We start from the raw sequence: 16,428 nt of genomic DNA on the forward strand, positions 1-16,428 counted from the left end.
AGTGTACATTCAGTCATGTGGAAAATTGTGCTCAGTGTGCTAACCGCACAAAGATCTTAAGCGAGACAATGATAAAGTACTCTTAAAAGGTGATTGGCTCTTAGTGCCGATGTCACAGATAAGTTTTCAGGTTTGCTTTAGTTCTATTAACCACAGATATCCTGTTTCCAGTCATGTGACTGTGCACGACCCAACAAAGAAGTGCAAACAGAAAAAATGCTGCATTCTCTCTCAAAATGGATAAATGCTTGTTTGCATTGCCAACAGTTTGTTCTGCAACTGGACAAAATGTTCAGTGAGGACATATCAAGTTAACACCCTCAATCTAACACCTGCAAAACTTTTTAGGTCAAATTACCTGGGTTTGTAGACACACAATCAGATAAGTGTTGGAACAACTGTACACATAGAAGTATGTGGTGTGATGATTGATGCAGCCACAAGATCTTGCCAAATGAGTCTGCATTGCTGCTTTTAGAAAGTCATGGGACTGTGCAAAACTTTCTTCTCTTATGACAACTCCTGGTGTTCCTTACTACCATTGTAGGAGGTTCACAATCTGGCTAATACGCACCTTGAGAACAATAGCACCACCCTGTGGCTCTTATAACTAGAAGAAATCAGTGAGAAATGGTCACATCATTCCACACATCGTTTGGTTTTAAGGCCCATGAGGTTTGGTTTTAAGGCCACATCACCTCCTTTGCCACATTAAAGACCATATCTGGAGGAGACGAGCTACTCAAACAGGAATGCACATGACATGGTAGCTGTATGAAAGGAAGTCCCGCTTTGCAATTAAAAGAGCTAATTGGCTTTTGGCAAAAGCACTGCCCAGTCTTTATGACAGTCCTTCTTCAGTACTTAAATACAGATTTTAGGCCTGATTTGAGCTTAAAAAAAAAAAAAAAAAGAGCTACATTTATAATGACGTTGCTGTCAGATTTTATTGGTACTTCAATGACTGGAAAATAGCTGCCCAGGAGAATGACCAAACTTGCTTAAAATGGACTTCGGCCATATTTAAACATGTTCAGAGCACATACTTAATGCAAAAGGAGAAGTTATGCAACTCGTCCCTGTGTAAATCCATGGCTGTATTAATGCGGATTAATATTATACCACGAAAATGGCTGCAATCCCCAGAGAGTGTTGGCTATGATGATCTAATGCTGATGTGCACTAATCCATGTGGAATCTCACCTTGAGCGATGCGCATCATCTCGCTGTAGATTGCAGAGGGGATGACGGGCTGAGGCAGATCTTGAAGGAACCTCCTCAGACCATCACACAACATCTGAAGTTCCATGTGCTCGAGATCGATTGAGGCTGAGTCTAATTCAAAAATAATAAAGTCAGAAAAGTCAGAAAACAATGAATCAACCGCCAAGTCACTATGATATTCTGATCATTAAATATGGCTCAGGTCCCTTCTTCAATGCAAGTCTATGAGAGTTTTTGCCTGTTTTATTGTCAGCCAGGCAAAAATATTACTTTTATTATATAAAAATATTACCAAAAGTTTAGAAAAGTAATAGCACACCTCTCCTCAACAGGCAGCACAATTTGAAGCATTTCTATTATAATCTTAAGATGTTCGCATTAGTAAACACATTACATATGTTACAATTGGCTTCGATTTTGTCACTTCATAAAAATAAAAATGACTTGATGCACTGCGTCCATTTACAACAAAGTGTAAAAGTTACCTGATGCAGTAGCTAATAAAATGTCACTCACCACCATCAAAACACTGTCTGACATCAAGCCCTCCTCCAGCAGTGAAGTTTCTGTATAGCGTTGGGTTGTCTAGACCTGTGCAGTTCATACATGAGTTTGTACATGTAGAAGACATTGATAATTATAGTGTGTGCATGCACGTGAGACAAAAAGATGAAAGATGGGCTCACCTTTTCTCTCGATCGCCTCTAGCAGCTTGAGCAGCATGGGCGGCCCCATCTCTGGAGGAGCAAACTGCTCCGTCAGGTCTAACAGAATGCTAGTGCCTGGAGGAGAGAAAGTCAAGCACTTACATCAAAAAGCCGCCGGGTACCTTTGAACAACTCTACTAGCTTTTCATTAAGCACCAAGCGCAGTCGTTTCAAAGTCTCAGATGAAAACAAGATCTTTACACCATGACCCACTCCACAGTCATGCCACTCTTAGATCAATAATTGTCTTCACATATTTATGTGGTGTGGCAAGGCAGCACATTTGGACGGCACATCTAAGCGTGGCTGAAGTTGGTCCAGGGCTGGTGCGGCCTGGTAGGATATGATTAATTGTGCAGTGGAGGTGGAATAGGAGGCTGAACAAACAGACCAGAGTAGGGTGCAGGGCCTCTGCTCCTGAGATCTACAGGCCCAGGTGTGGGAATGAAAGAGCTTTAGAGATGGCTTGCGCTTTATTTGGATTTGCGGCACGGCATTTTAAAAGGCTTGGATTTCTAAAAGGCTCGACTGTAAGCAGTGTCTGAGACCACAGATCCAAACACGGCAAATTATGAATGGATTCCCTTTACAGAGTATTTTTTATAGAGATATCAAGAGGATTTTTACAGTTTGCTCACAGTTTCTTAGAAGGAATGGCTCAAATTAAAAGTTTGGAGGGGGGTTGCATAACTGGAAAAAACAACGACATTTGAGGAAATGGGGGTTTAAGTCATTAGGAATAATAGTCTTGTTTAGTCCCAAGGCTCCGGGTCTTTTTTTTGTTGCTAGCCTGAGAGATAAGCAAAGAAATGTGTAATGTTCAAATCACTCCTCTTCTCTTGCACTCTACTTTAAAAGACAACAGTCATCTGTAGTCCATTACTGGCAAAGCAACTTCGAGTGTTGGGTGAGTTTCTCATTTTCTGAGAACCTGTGAACTCTGAGCAGGCGGTGGGGGGACCGAATGACAGATCCCCCATTGGAGACTAGTGCCACTTCGGCATGCCGTTGAGGGGTAACCTTTTGCCCAGACAGACACCCTATCCATCCAGCTGGTTCTTAGAATCCATATTCACAGCGCAGGGCTAATTTTACTTCAGCTCGAAATGTTCTGTCCAAAAATGAAAAATATTGGTCTTTGGTTTTACAGACCCCTCCATTTCCCACTTAGTACATTTTGTGGTTAAGAGTAACTATCGCACCAGCTGTGTCCCTAATTCACACTATGCTGTTCTGCAATCACAAAGACAAAACTGGTCTTTACGCACGACTCCGTTTTGTTGTATGCTCAACGAACTGTAGATTCGGAGGCTCTTGTGTTTATTTACATATGTTGGATGGGCATCTCCACAGTGATGGAAGGTTAAGAGGGGAGGGGGATTAAGTTGCTTCCGAGTAACTCTGGGTGACCTGATAGCACTGGCCTTCCTCGCGCCTGGATTGAATGACATCCAGAATAGATGATAGTGGAATTGTCTGAATGTTTTGCTTCAAGGTTCTTCAGTGTCCACGAGACATATCTGACTGGGCCAAATGTACACAAAATGTAAGCAGATTTTATAAAGAAAATGTGAGTGGTCCTTGCCAGTGCAAAACTCAACACTATGAGGCAAGTGTGTTGTAGGTCTTTGCAATGCATTGCTATGTGGTTGTTAAAGTATTCTAGTTATCTTTATAGCAATAGTTTTCAAAATAATTGCAATATGAATTTTTGTCCAAACCGTTCAGCCCTAGTCTATGGGATATTTTTTTATGGTTACAATCATCCACCAAAAACTGCAAATCTGAAATCATAACTGTAAGTCTGATTGCTTAGGTAAGTAACAGCATACCCCTCCTCAACAAGCTGCTTGATTTGAGGTATCTTTTTTATTCATTACAAACAGCGCGGGATGAGTTACACGCCAAAATGTAATACTTAAGGTAAGGGGTTTTAAAAAATTAACTAACAACAGGACAATCCAGCAAGAATGCACTGCTGTGCAATCCTTGCCATGATCTCACATGATAGTATCCTCTTGTGACGTGCTTGTTGACACAATGAGAGTATCAATAGCTGGATATTAGTTGTTGAATGTTATTGAGCACAATGCTCTAGAAAGCTCTACATAAAACGTCCTCTGTTTCCAACTACTAGGCTTAATTTATCCAAGCTGTGTGACTGTGAGATCACACAATCAGCCGGGCCATGGAAACAATTAAAGATGCATTAATGGTCAAGTCCAAGTGCTGTAAGACTTTACGGGTAAAGGGTAAACATTTGCTGCGTTGGTGATGGAAAATTGATTAGAATGCTCCACATACTCTGCAAGCAAATTAAACAAAGAAAACAGGCAAAGAGCAGCCCAGCTCAGAATCAAACAGCCAATAAGAGGGGCTGCAGATTCTGGTTGCTGTAGCAACTCAGGGAAGAGAAAGAGGGGGTACGCTGCAAGTCTTAACAGGCATAGTGCATGAATGAGTGGCGGTCCTGTCATTTCTATCTTAAAGGATGCAAGGAAAGAAACCAAATGGTTAAGGAAGGGAGCACAGCGGCTTGGGTTTTGTGGCACAACCTCTGCATGTCTGACTGTAGACTAAGATACATATAGTGCTAAAGATGTCTCTACCAGCAGTTAATTTTAAGGGTCTACTCATGTATCCAGCATTTCCACTTCCTGATCAGTCCTTCTTTGAAATGCCAATTTAAGTGTACCTCTAAGCGTATACCACATTGCCTCAAGGGATCAATATAGGGTATGTATCTTTACAGAAGTCCTTAAAGCCTGTTTTTCAGGAACCAGTTTGAATGCTATCAATCATCAAGGTGCAGAAGTGAGCAGTGTTTCCATTTGAGTCATCAGACTGCTCAGGTTTCTGTGTAAATTTGTATGGTTTATTGTACATATACTGCATATGTTACATGTACCTGTATATACTACATATAGGCCTAACTGCGTAAAACATTTGTTTTATTATTATTATTTTATTTTTATTTTTTTTATGAACATATTATGACACACTTTATTGTTTCCTTAAGGGTATCCAGAGACATGGAGCATTATTAAATAAGGCCATATGACCTATAGATCATGTTCATCTAATCAATTTTATACATTAAAACGTCAGTAACATGCAATACTAATACTGTATTACCAATAATATATAAAAGGAATTCAGTGGGTTGCCCCATATTGGTTAACAGTTTAACAGCCCTTAACAACAGAAGAAATTATTTTCCAAAGAAGTCACTTTTCAACAGACAAATATTGTAATGAGTCTATGCATAAAGAGAGTTTGGGCTATTTTGAAAATGCCTGACCTCAGATAACACACAACAAACAATAAAGGCAAACATAGCCTAATATATCCGAGATCACTAATCCAGGGTTACATGGAAGTAATGCAATAACCCGGATGGACTATGTTTTCAGTCTTTACAATTTTAATTCTGATTCTCAGAATAACCCTTAAAAGGAAAAGTTCACCCAAAAATAAAAATTCTCTCATCATTTACTCACCCCTATGCCATCCCAGATGTCTGTGACTTTCTTTCTTCAGCAGAACACAAATTAAGATTTTTAGAAGTATTTCTCAGCTCTTTTGGCCCATACAATGCAAGTAAATGGGTGCCAAAATTTTGAAGCTCCAAAAATCACACAAGTCAGCATAAAAGTAATCCTTACGACTCAAGTGGTTAAATCAATGTCTCCAGAAATAATATGATAGGTGTGGGTGAGGAACAGATCAATATTTAAGTACTTTTTTGCAAGAAATTCTCCTCCCTGCTCAGTCAGGCTGCACTTAAATTTGGGTGCATCTCAAACGTGCGTTTACTAGGGGTGCGTCCCTAGTTCAGTAGTCAGGGCACTGATCACTGAGTCGGCCAAAATTCTTCCAGTGCACTTAAACCTTTGCTAACAAAAACAAAAAACAAAAAAATCCCACAATGCACTGTAAAATCCAGGGAGCATTGTTGTTCACTATGTTCCCTTACCGGAAACGTCGCCATGTCTTCTGAAGTCTCTTAAGTTGTTAGAAGTGTAAAAACTATGAAGTCCAAGCATTAGCCTATTTTCTCTTAAAAAGAGATGTTGTTGTCATCATTCATTCATAATTACCATGAAAGGGAAACAATCTTTAAAATATTTGAGTTGTTAAAAGGTTTAAAAATACACTCCTTTATATTTTGATTTCTTTATTTAATGTTATTTATCTTTCAAAATAACACTGTACGTTTGAATATCTTCAACGGAAATGAACGATAGCGTCATTTATACAGCGATTTTGTTGATTAATAACAGCTGCGTTTCAATGCGCAATCTCGTTAACATGTCACAGGTGATTGAGTCATAAATGTCCCAATGTTCAGTGGATGAACACCCTTGCCGGTGACCGAATTCACGTTCATGATATACTGATTCACGACATAGGGAGCTAGGGAGCACAGAGGGCACAGACCCTGCGTCCGAATATCCATACTTCCCTACTCTATAGTATGCCAAAAACAGTATGCCAGGGGAGTAGCATGTCCAAGTTCATAGTATTCATAAGACAGTAAGCCAGAAATGCCTGGATGACCTACTACTTCCGGCGGGAATCCGAAGTGTGGATCGGTTGAACACGTTCCTATCCCACAATGCATCGGGAGCTGAGGAGATGTCACGTTCACATGCTGGATTTAAAACAAAGTTTTCAACAGTAAGTGCTGTATACACAAAAAATGTTGCTCATTGTGCTTAAATGGTGCTTGTTTAACTGAACTTGAGTGTGAACTTAAAATGTTTGATAAAAAGAATACATTATTTTTAAAAGTGTATCTGGAGCGGAAACGAAATCTTTTTATTTTACCTCAGATCTCGCATGCATTTTCTTCGTGTCAGATCACGGCGGGCTCAGAAATGACCACTCGAAAGACGAGCAAGGAGTGGGAGTATTCTGACTTAGAAGAAAACTGAAAGGTTTTATGTAAGCTATGTCATGTCAAACTGGCATATATTAATTCCACTGGAGCCATGCATAACCATATTCAGCACAGACACGTAGGTGTTAGCATAGGAGAGACTAGCCGAAGCAAGCAAATGCCCATCGCGTCATTCATTTCAACTCATCGCCGCTGTGATCCCGGCCGCTCTGAAAAAATAACTTAGCTTATCTCAGAGATGACAGCAAGAGACATGCTACCACTCAGTTTTGTTGAGGGAAAAGGCTTCCAAAAATTTATGGACTTCATCGAACCTGAATACACAATACCATGGCGGAAAATGATGACGTCAAGGTTGGAGCTGGCGCATCAGAACATGCTCGCGAATATGAAAGAGACCATGGAGAAGATAGAGTATCGTTAACAACAGAGTCTAGTTGAACATGTGTCAAGTTCGTACAAATGTAATCTTTGAGTCCAATTTGGTTTCACAAATATTTGAAAAACATTTATAACATTTTCTACAAAATAATTCATTTATTGACTTTAAAAATCCCATGTGGATATGAATATCAGTTCCACATGATTTTTTTACAGTTAGTTCTTCACATAGTTTCAACGAAGTGCTAATAAATTCACTATGAAATTGTTTAATATACAATGCATATACATTTTTATTCTGAGAATGGTTGTCTTTTTTTGGACAATATAGCCTAAATGAATTAAGTTTTTCAAAGGCTGATTTTATGCTATTCCTTGACTGTTAACATTCTTAACAGAATAGCGGTCACCTCTTAATTGTTTTTGACATATGTTGACGTAATATGTTGGCTAGTATGTTATTTGAAGAATTCTGTTAATAATAGGCTATTGATTATTTGTACTTATTGGTCCTGCACTGATCCAGTTGATTTTAATAAATATGCCTATATTGGCTAATGCTGAGTGTATGCTTGTTTTTTTAAGACCGCCTAAATGTTAAATGATCATAACGCAAGGCAAACGCACTGCACATTTATGGCCTATTTTTAGCTGCATTAATTATGGGATTTGACTGTTTGATTCATAGATAAAGTATTTCAAATGGATCATATATACACACACACAAAGCTTTCTGACTGTCTTCTGGGCGTTTCTTACTTTTAGACTGGTTGACTAGTCGGTTACAAAACTTCCGTTTAAACGACAGTCAAATTAGTAACTAGTAACTATTCCTTTAAAGTATTATTGCATTTTGAAATACAATTAAATTCAATAGAATTAATTTACTGCGATATTACATAAAAATGCAATTTTCCAATTGCTTTTTTCCCTCCAAGAACTTAATTTTGTCATAATCTCAAAATCCTGAAGTTAAAATCCCTTTAATTCCTTTTAACATGTTGAGTTTGTATGGTTTAGTTTGCACACAGGGTTTAGCTGCTCTGTGCTCATTCACTGACAAGTAAATCAATATTACATCTACTGTATCAGTCAACACCATCGAGCCCCACTGCAGTCAGAAGCAGAGGATGGTTCCCTGGAAATAACAATATCATCTACTGGTCTTTTATTAGATTTTATACTACATTATAGTCGCATAAACTGGATCAGTTCTGCAGACTTGTCAAATTAATAAATAATCATTCTTTTGAGAGGATTCTTTAATGATATTATCGAACCAATTCACAAAACAATCACGACTGTATAGGAGAACTTTTCTTGCGAGTACAATTTAAGGTGCATACACATTATGTAAGAATCATAATTTATACAGTATATGACAATATTTTATTCAAAAAGGCCTTAAAAACAGTATTTATCTGAAATCAACAATTAGAGGGACAACAATCATAAGTGTTCCCAAAAATTTCCGTGTGGCATTTAATGTCATCTTTTTTTAATAAATAATATTAATTGTTTATCACAATGTTTTTGATTAAGTTATGTATTAGGTTGTTTTTAGTTTCAAATGTAAATTTGCATTTAATATTTAAATATATATATATATATATATATATATATATATATATATATATATATATATATATATATAGAACATAAAATGCCAAGCAGGGACTTTAGAAACACTTGAGTAACATTTAAAAAAAAAAAAAAAAATTTTTATCAATACACAGAAAAACACTGGTCAGATAAAACAAATTCACTAAAATGAATCAGACTTCCCAACTGTAATAGAGTGGATGATAAACCAGCCCTTTCACTGCTGTGTTTTCTCCCATGAGTTTGCATCTATCATCATTGTTAAAATGCAAAGACAAATCAGCTCAGTTTGAAATGTTCATCCTATACAAATGTCGCACAATCAATACCCAGACCAATGGTGAAAGGGGGATGGGGGTAATTACTAACTTTCAGTTATCCCTTTATACATATTTTTCCTGCTGAGCCTGCTCCACCTCTTGCAACGTGTTGCTAATCCACTCAGCAGACATACTTGGCCATCAGTAAGAAGATTTGCCAATTCAGCCCTGAGTCTCTGGAGGCGATCAGTAATGAAGAGCACATGTACAAGCTCGCACGCACAGCCCAATAAACACCAGCTTTTGCTGTGTTACCATCACTAATGCACTCCAAATCAAATTTCAAACCTCTATTGAAGCCCAACCTTTTCAAGTTTTCGAGTGTGAGGTTTTTATTTTCAGGTTTTGCATGTTACTGATGGTCACACTATAGGATTCCAATGCACTTCTGACCCATAGGGCTTTAATAGGTATGATCTTTACTGACTGTTACGCAACCATAGCACTTTATCCACACAGGATGATCCGCAACAAACTGATTCGCAAAGCATTTCTAAATCACTCGAATATGCTTGCGTGCAAAACTATGGTGTGCCCTAAGTTAAAATCAATCATACTCAACGCAACTTTTGACTGCATGTTTTTTCCCCAAACAGGCCTTAAAAACTGCACTTATCTTACATAAACACAAGACCTTAATTTCCATGAAAGCATCAAATTTAGGCTCCATTAAATAGCACCAAAAACAATTATATCCCTTATTATGTAAATAAAAGGGACAGTTCACCCCAAAAATGAAATCTGTCAATTTACACACCCTTGTGTTCTTTCAAACTAGGAAATGTACAATTCCACTTTTTCTTTGTTACTCTCTGTATCGGCCGACAATCACAGCAATAATTAAAAAAAAAAATTCTTAATAAGTTTGTAATAACAACAACAATAATAATAACAATACTGTTAATGATATCGTAATAAATATAAGAGTTTCGTTTTCCAATACTAATAGTCGATATTTCGCAGTCGTAATTTCTTAACTTTAAAATCCTGTGGTTTTTATTATAGCAGACAACTCCAAGAAGACCCTTGAGGTTTAAAATTTCCATTTTTGGGTAAACTATTGCTTTAATTGAAAACTCTGTCAAAAATAGCACGATCTAACCAAATTTTTAATAAACATTTAGCCAAATTTATAATACAATAAACAGCTAAAAAGACCATGTAAAATGCCAAACAATGGGTCTAATTCTTGTAACCAATGCAAATCATACCCCAACCCACTAATGAAACCTACTTAAGATTTTATCCCAGGTTTGGTAACATTACAGGATTTCAATGCACTTTTAACCCAGAAGACTTTAATAGATATTATCTCTACTGACTGTTATGCAACCACAGCACTTTATCCAAGAGTTTTTCTTGCCTTGTCTGGGTTTTAGACAACACACCATTTTATTCGCTGGTGTGGAATGCATGTTCCGAGCCCTTGCAAATGCAGTCATTTGAATCAGTTCTGCATAACCCTTTTGCTAGAGCACTTTTACACCGCCTACTGCAATCTTCATTTAGAGACGATTGTACGGAATCGTCATGATGCTAAATATGTCCACCGGGCACAGACTGTTCAGGGCTGAGCCGACAGAACTGGCCCCATTACACCCATGGCCACAAAGCAGTCCTGCCTCATCTAGAACCACCATGAGCTAATGAGGGCAGTTACCCTGCATGAGAATGACACATGTTTTTACTGCTGAAAGAAACTGCATTTACAAAAAAAAAAAAAAAAAGTGGCTGTACCATGAAACATTCATTTCAGATAGAAATGTATTTGATTTAAGTTTTTTGTTTTTTAAATACATTTTCAATGCAAAATCACTAAAGCAAGAATATTCAAGAATACACAAGAATAGTGGACGCAGGAGTTGCCGATGTAATTGGATATTGCGAGATATATATATATATATATATCGTGAAGGAGGGAACAAAACAAATGTATTCACACACATGATGTATTTTCCCAGATAACAAAATACCCGACCGGTAGAGAATGCACAGATGAAGTAGGTTCTTTGCCAGAGAGATGTTGACAACTGTTGTAAAGCCATCTTTAAAAAGCTGAACAACTCACATTTTAACTGCACTTAATTTTTTTCCAGTTTCATTTGAATTTTTAGTTAAAATAAAAAAAAAATTCAAAGTTTGAAATCATGGTGTCTTGCTTTATTGTGTAGGGTTAACCCTAACCCTGCTTAACGAAAATTACCCCATAGTACCACCTAGCGTTCAACCAGCGGTAATACCGGTGTTCGTCGGTTTTTTGTTTTTTTTTTAGAATAGAAATATGTTACACTAATATAATATTATATAATATAAATATATTAAAAAAACATATACAAATTATATTAAACTTTTTATTCAAACAAAAAAAAAAAAACATACAAACTGAACAAAACTAAAATTGACCAAAAAGGGAGACATATTTAAAATATTTTGAAATATTTTTATATTCAGTTTTTTTTATGTCATTCATAATTTTTAAAGACTTACAAGGAAATCATATATACCCATTTTATTATTTGATTATATATTTGAAGTTAAATATGTAAAAACTACTTCTTAAGGTGTATAAAGCACACATGCACCTTAAGAAATATTACAGTTTATATGACAATTAAAGGGATAGTTCACCCAGAAATTCTTATGATTTACTCACCCTCCTGGCATCCCAGGTGTGTATAATTTCTTTCTTCTGCTGAACACAAATTAAGATTTTTTAGAAAAATATTTCAGCTCTGTAGGTCCTCACAATGCAAGTCAATGGTTGCCAAAATGTTGAAGCTCCAAAATCCACATAAAGGGAGCATAAAATTAATCCATGTGTTCAGAAGCGATATGATAGGTGTGGGTGAGCAACAGATCAATATTTAAGTCATTTTTTTTATCATAAATTCTCGTCCCTGCCCAGAATCACACAAAATAGGAGAAAGTGAAAGTGAAGGAAAAAGGACTTAAATATTGATCTCTTTCTCACCCACACATATCATATAACTTCAGAAGACATGAATTTAACCCCCAGAGTACTTTTATGTTACCTTTATTTGGATTTTGGAGCTTCAAAATTTTGGCACCCATTCACTTGCATTGTGAGGACCTACAGAGCTGAGATATTCTAAAAATCTTTATTTAATCGGCAATTAATCGTCAGCCTAATTTCATAATTGTGACAGCTTAACCACAGTACTTTTTGGTAAATGTGAACAGAGGGGTTCCTTACTGCTCGATAAAGGGAAAGTGCACATTCTTTATGAAACCAAGCAACAATTCTCCCTCAGAAAGCTGCTCCATGCAGCAGATGTTCGTTCAAGTGCTGAAGAGGCCCACAAATGGAGTGAGACATATTAACTTAAACGCAAGCAATGCCTTCCCCCCACCAGTTCGCAAACTTTCAGTTAACTGCCACAGCTACCACATCTTTTACAGTTTTAAAAATGAGCTCTCACCTAAAAGGACCCCTTTTCATTTGATGACTTTTGTACTTCATTTATGATCGGCTGCATTCTTGAAATAAATGACATGAACAGCACAACTACAACGAACCTGCATCTCTGTGAGATTGAGATTAAGTAAAAAAAATAAAAGTAAAAAAACAATAGATGATAAACAGCTTTTCCCTATAGATAAAATCGCCAAGACAGCATCACCTCTCCAAATGCCAGAAGTCTGCCATATCTCATGAAATAAGAGGAATGCACGCCTTGCACAGACTTGTACTGTATGTAGTAGGGCTGTCACGATTATGAAATTTGGCTGACGATTAACTGTCAAACAAATAATTGAGATTATGATGATTAATTGTCTGTTTTAGGGCTGTGACGATTAATTGTCTCATTAAGGGCTTTCATGATTAATTGTCATAAATTGTCATATTTTTTAAGGTGTGCTTTTTTTCTGCATGTGTGCTTCATACACCGTAAGAAGTCATTTTAGTAGCCCATAGGCGGGCATTATGCAGATGTGTTACATAGTGACGTAGATACTTTACGGGAGAAATGGCTGGACTACAATACAGCCGTTTCTTGTAGTTCTTGAACAGTGTTGTCTGTGGGAGAGAATAACTCCCTTTTGCATGGACTACACTAAAGGAAAGGTATTTTCCTATTTAAATATCAAAATATTTCAAAATACTTAAAATACGTCTCTTTTTGGTCAATTTAGTTTTAGACAATTTTACATTTACACTTGTTTTTTGAACTCAGATATTTTTTATATATATATATTATATATATAAATATAATTTTTCTACATATTTTATTATATTTATATTATATTATGCAATAGTAAAACATTTCCTAATTTCTTCACTTTCACACATTATTTTAATGTTCTGATTAAACCCACAAGTCCTTATTTGTCATGAAGAAAAACCTTCGAGATTTCGTTTCATTATTTCATCACTCCAGAGAAATAAGAATAATGGCACTTTTCCACTGCACGTTACGGTTCGACTCGACTCTTGCTTTTCTGAGCTTGCTATTCCACTGCAGTTTAGTGCAGTGGAATCATAGTTGCGCCGCCACTACTGCCGTGACATCATCTTAAACGCGACACAAACACACAACAAAGGAGCAATGGAGGATATCGAAGGAATGGTGTTCTTGATTCTCGGCATGTGGCTGTTTTTCACAGCAAGACAACAAACTTTGTTTCAAAAGAGGCTGATGGCAGTAAAACACAGGACAGTTTGGGAAATCATACATCAATGCACAGATGAGGACATCACTGTGTTAGCTCAAAGATGACGCACGAGGGTAAGCTAACCTGCCATCTAGCTTATAGATTCTCTCTGACCAATCAGTGATCTGCAGGGTTTTGACGTCACATTTGGTATCGGCTCAGCTCGCTTGGAACCACGACCGAGGTGGTACTAAAAAAAGTACTAGGTACCAGGTACTATCCCCCAAATGGAAAATCCCCAAAAAGGGAGCAGAGTCGAGTCGAGACGTACCGTGCAGTGGAAAAGCCCCATAAGTGCCTGTCTCCTCCTCTGTGTCACTGAGTGTATGAACCAGGAACATTTGCCATTACATGATCATTTAAAGTGAGTTTGGTGCGAGTCTGCTGATAGGGCGCGCATTAGAGTGCATCACGCGCTCTTCCAGACAGGAGCTGGTTGACCTCCGCGGTGCGACTCAGTGACGCTCAAACTCGGAGTTCAACTGAATGACACACAAACACAGCATTCATGGCATTCGCTTAAAATTCCCTTATTTGTGCATTAAAATGTGATTGGAATTTGAATGCCCAATAATCGCGGTTATCTCAAATAACCACGGTCAGACAGTTATTTAATAATCGCGAGAGGCCTAGTATGTAGTAACCAGCTTCTGGCCAACAATGCAAAAGGTCTGGTTCACATCTATTTTAATCATCCGTGGAAGCACAGGATCTCTAGAATGCCAGAATACTGGAACGGAGAATATTGTGGCTTTACTGCTATAATGTTATCTAAAGCATGCAAATGGATAGCTGACGCATAAAGAGTCCTTGGACTTTTTGTTAAATAAACATTGAGATTTTAGGTTAAAATGTAGCCTATATGAAGGGTAAGTGTATATTTGAGGTGATGTGACTGGTCATTTTATTTTAAAAAGTTGAAATTTTCAATGTAGTCTCTCAGTTCATATGAGATATAAGACCTACATTTACAAAATTATCAATATGATCAAAATGCTTATCAAAATGATCAAACAGCAGCATTATCTAAATGCTGTTCAAAATAGTTTTAAAATGAGTAAAAGCACGGCAGGACGGGGGGGGGGGGGGGGGGGGGCTAGTTATTCTAGCTAAACCCTTGAGTTTTTGTGATAATGTGTACCAAAGATCTGTGCATGCATTCTACACAAAGCAACACAGATTAACATGATACTCACGGTCGATGATCACGGTCAACCATGAAGCACTCGCAAAGTTCCATGTGAAATCATACCTTAAACATGTTGGGAAGTATCAAAATATGTTAATCAGCGGAAAGCCATTCTCCATGCAATAAAACAAAACAGTGTTTGTGGATAAAGAGGAACTCTAATGTCAGTACAGAAGTTAATGCCGTAAAAGATCTCTTTACCCCTTTTGATTCACACAGAGCATGCAGACACTTGGGCCTGAAGTGAAGAAAAAACTATGCAGTAAAATATGTGGACCCAGATTTCAGTTGAAAGTTTGCATGAGCATTTTGTGTACTGAAGAAGACATTTATTGAAGTCAACAACGACCGCTTAAGCACTTGAGGGTTTTATAATATGGTTAATTTTTAAAACGCAGCATGAAAAAACAAAGTTGTAAAAAAAAAACAAAAAAAAAAACAACACTCTTTAAAACGTGTCTCAAGACCCCTGCATTTTGTTTCATTCAGTCCAGAACAGAAAGTCGCAAATTGCTGTCTGATGAATTGAACTGCATGGTACAGCTGAAAATGATGCAATAATCACAAAATAAAACAAAACTCTTTTAGGCTCATATAGGGGGTATTTAATCTTGGTCATTTCATGTGTTTTTACTGATCGGATTGCTATCAGGTTAGATAAGCACATTCCATTTACACTTGGCCACATCAATGTGTCTCTGCCAAATATAAATCCGACCTTCAACTCCCACGCTACATGCAAATAAAGTTAATTTCCATGATAATGCTTATGCCAGACCATGATTTTGCACGTGTCCCTAAGGGCATGTCGTAGGAAGAATATGTATTATTTATTGTGCAATGCAGGCCCTATGCAAATACTTGGTTACTTCTGTTATATTATGCATTTTTCATATGCTGACATAGCACTGTTTGGGTGAAGTAAAGTTTACATATGTGGCTTGAACAGCCAGATGCATCAGTCTCGTATCTGTCTGAGAGGGCACTGACACTTGGGTCTTTTCATGATCAGGTAGAAATCCAATCAGCAAAAACACATGAAGTGACCAAGAGTAAATAACCCCATAGCTGTTACTGTATGCCAATTGGTGGGAAACATTTTTGAAGAAAAAAAAAAATGAATAAAAATGCATGCAATTGTGTTTTCATGATCGATCATTGCTGTCACTTCTGAGTACTCAAGCCCTTCCCAGGTTGAAAGCTTCAGTAAGAATGAGTTAAAAATAAAACGAGAAAGAGAAGGGAGCACAAAGATGGGCTGGGCACATACAGATCCTCTCACTCCAGAGGCCCAGAGAAAGGAGCACACTAGCATTTAAAAAAAAAAAAAAAAAGCCTGGGAGCCGGAACGGACTGGAATTCCACATCTGCTGTTCTCTGAAGTGAGCCCCTGCGGCTCAAAGAGAGAGAGAGGAGAGTGTACAAGAG

The 16,428-nt window shown here is 37.4% G+C and overlaps 1 protein-coding gene across 3 annotated transcripts in view; it reads right to left on the bottom strand.

The window, feature by feature from the left end:
- LOC127433853 (phosphatidylinositol 3-kinase regulatory subunit alpha-like) overlaps positions 1 to 16,428 on the bottom strand; it is a 36,681-nt gene that overhangs the window by 10,716 nt on the left and 9,537 nt on the right. For all 3 annotated transcript variants that reach the window (XM_051686149.1, XM_051686139.1, XM_051686157.1), the window contains 3 exons: positions 1,911 to 2,006; positions 1,741 to 1,815; positions 1,204 to 1,335 (listed from right to left, as the gene is read on the bottom strand). In XM_051686149.1, the coding sequence (XP_051542109.1) occupies positions 1,204 to 1,335; positions 1,741 to 1,815; positions 1,911 to 2,006 (303 nt within the window). The remainder of the gene's footprint in view (positions 1 to 1,203; positions 1,336 to 1,740; positions 1,816 to 1,910; positions 2,007 to 16,428) is intronic.

This window comes from Myxocyprinus asiaticus, chromosome 4 (genome assembly GCF_019703515.2).
Source record: "Myxocyprinus asiaticus isolate MX2 ecotype Aquarium Trade chromosome 4, UBuf_Myxa_2, whole genome shotgun sequence".
Classification (NCBI taxonomy): Eukaryota; Metazoa; Chordata; class Actinopteri; order Cypriniformes; family Catostomidae; genus Myxocyprinus; species Myxocyprinus asiaticus.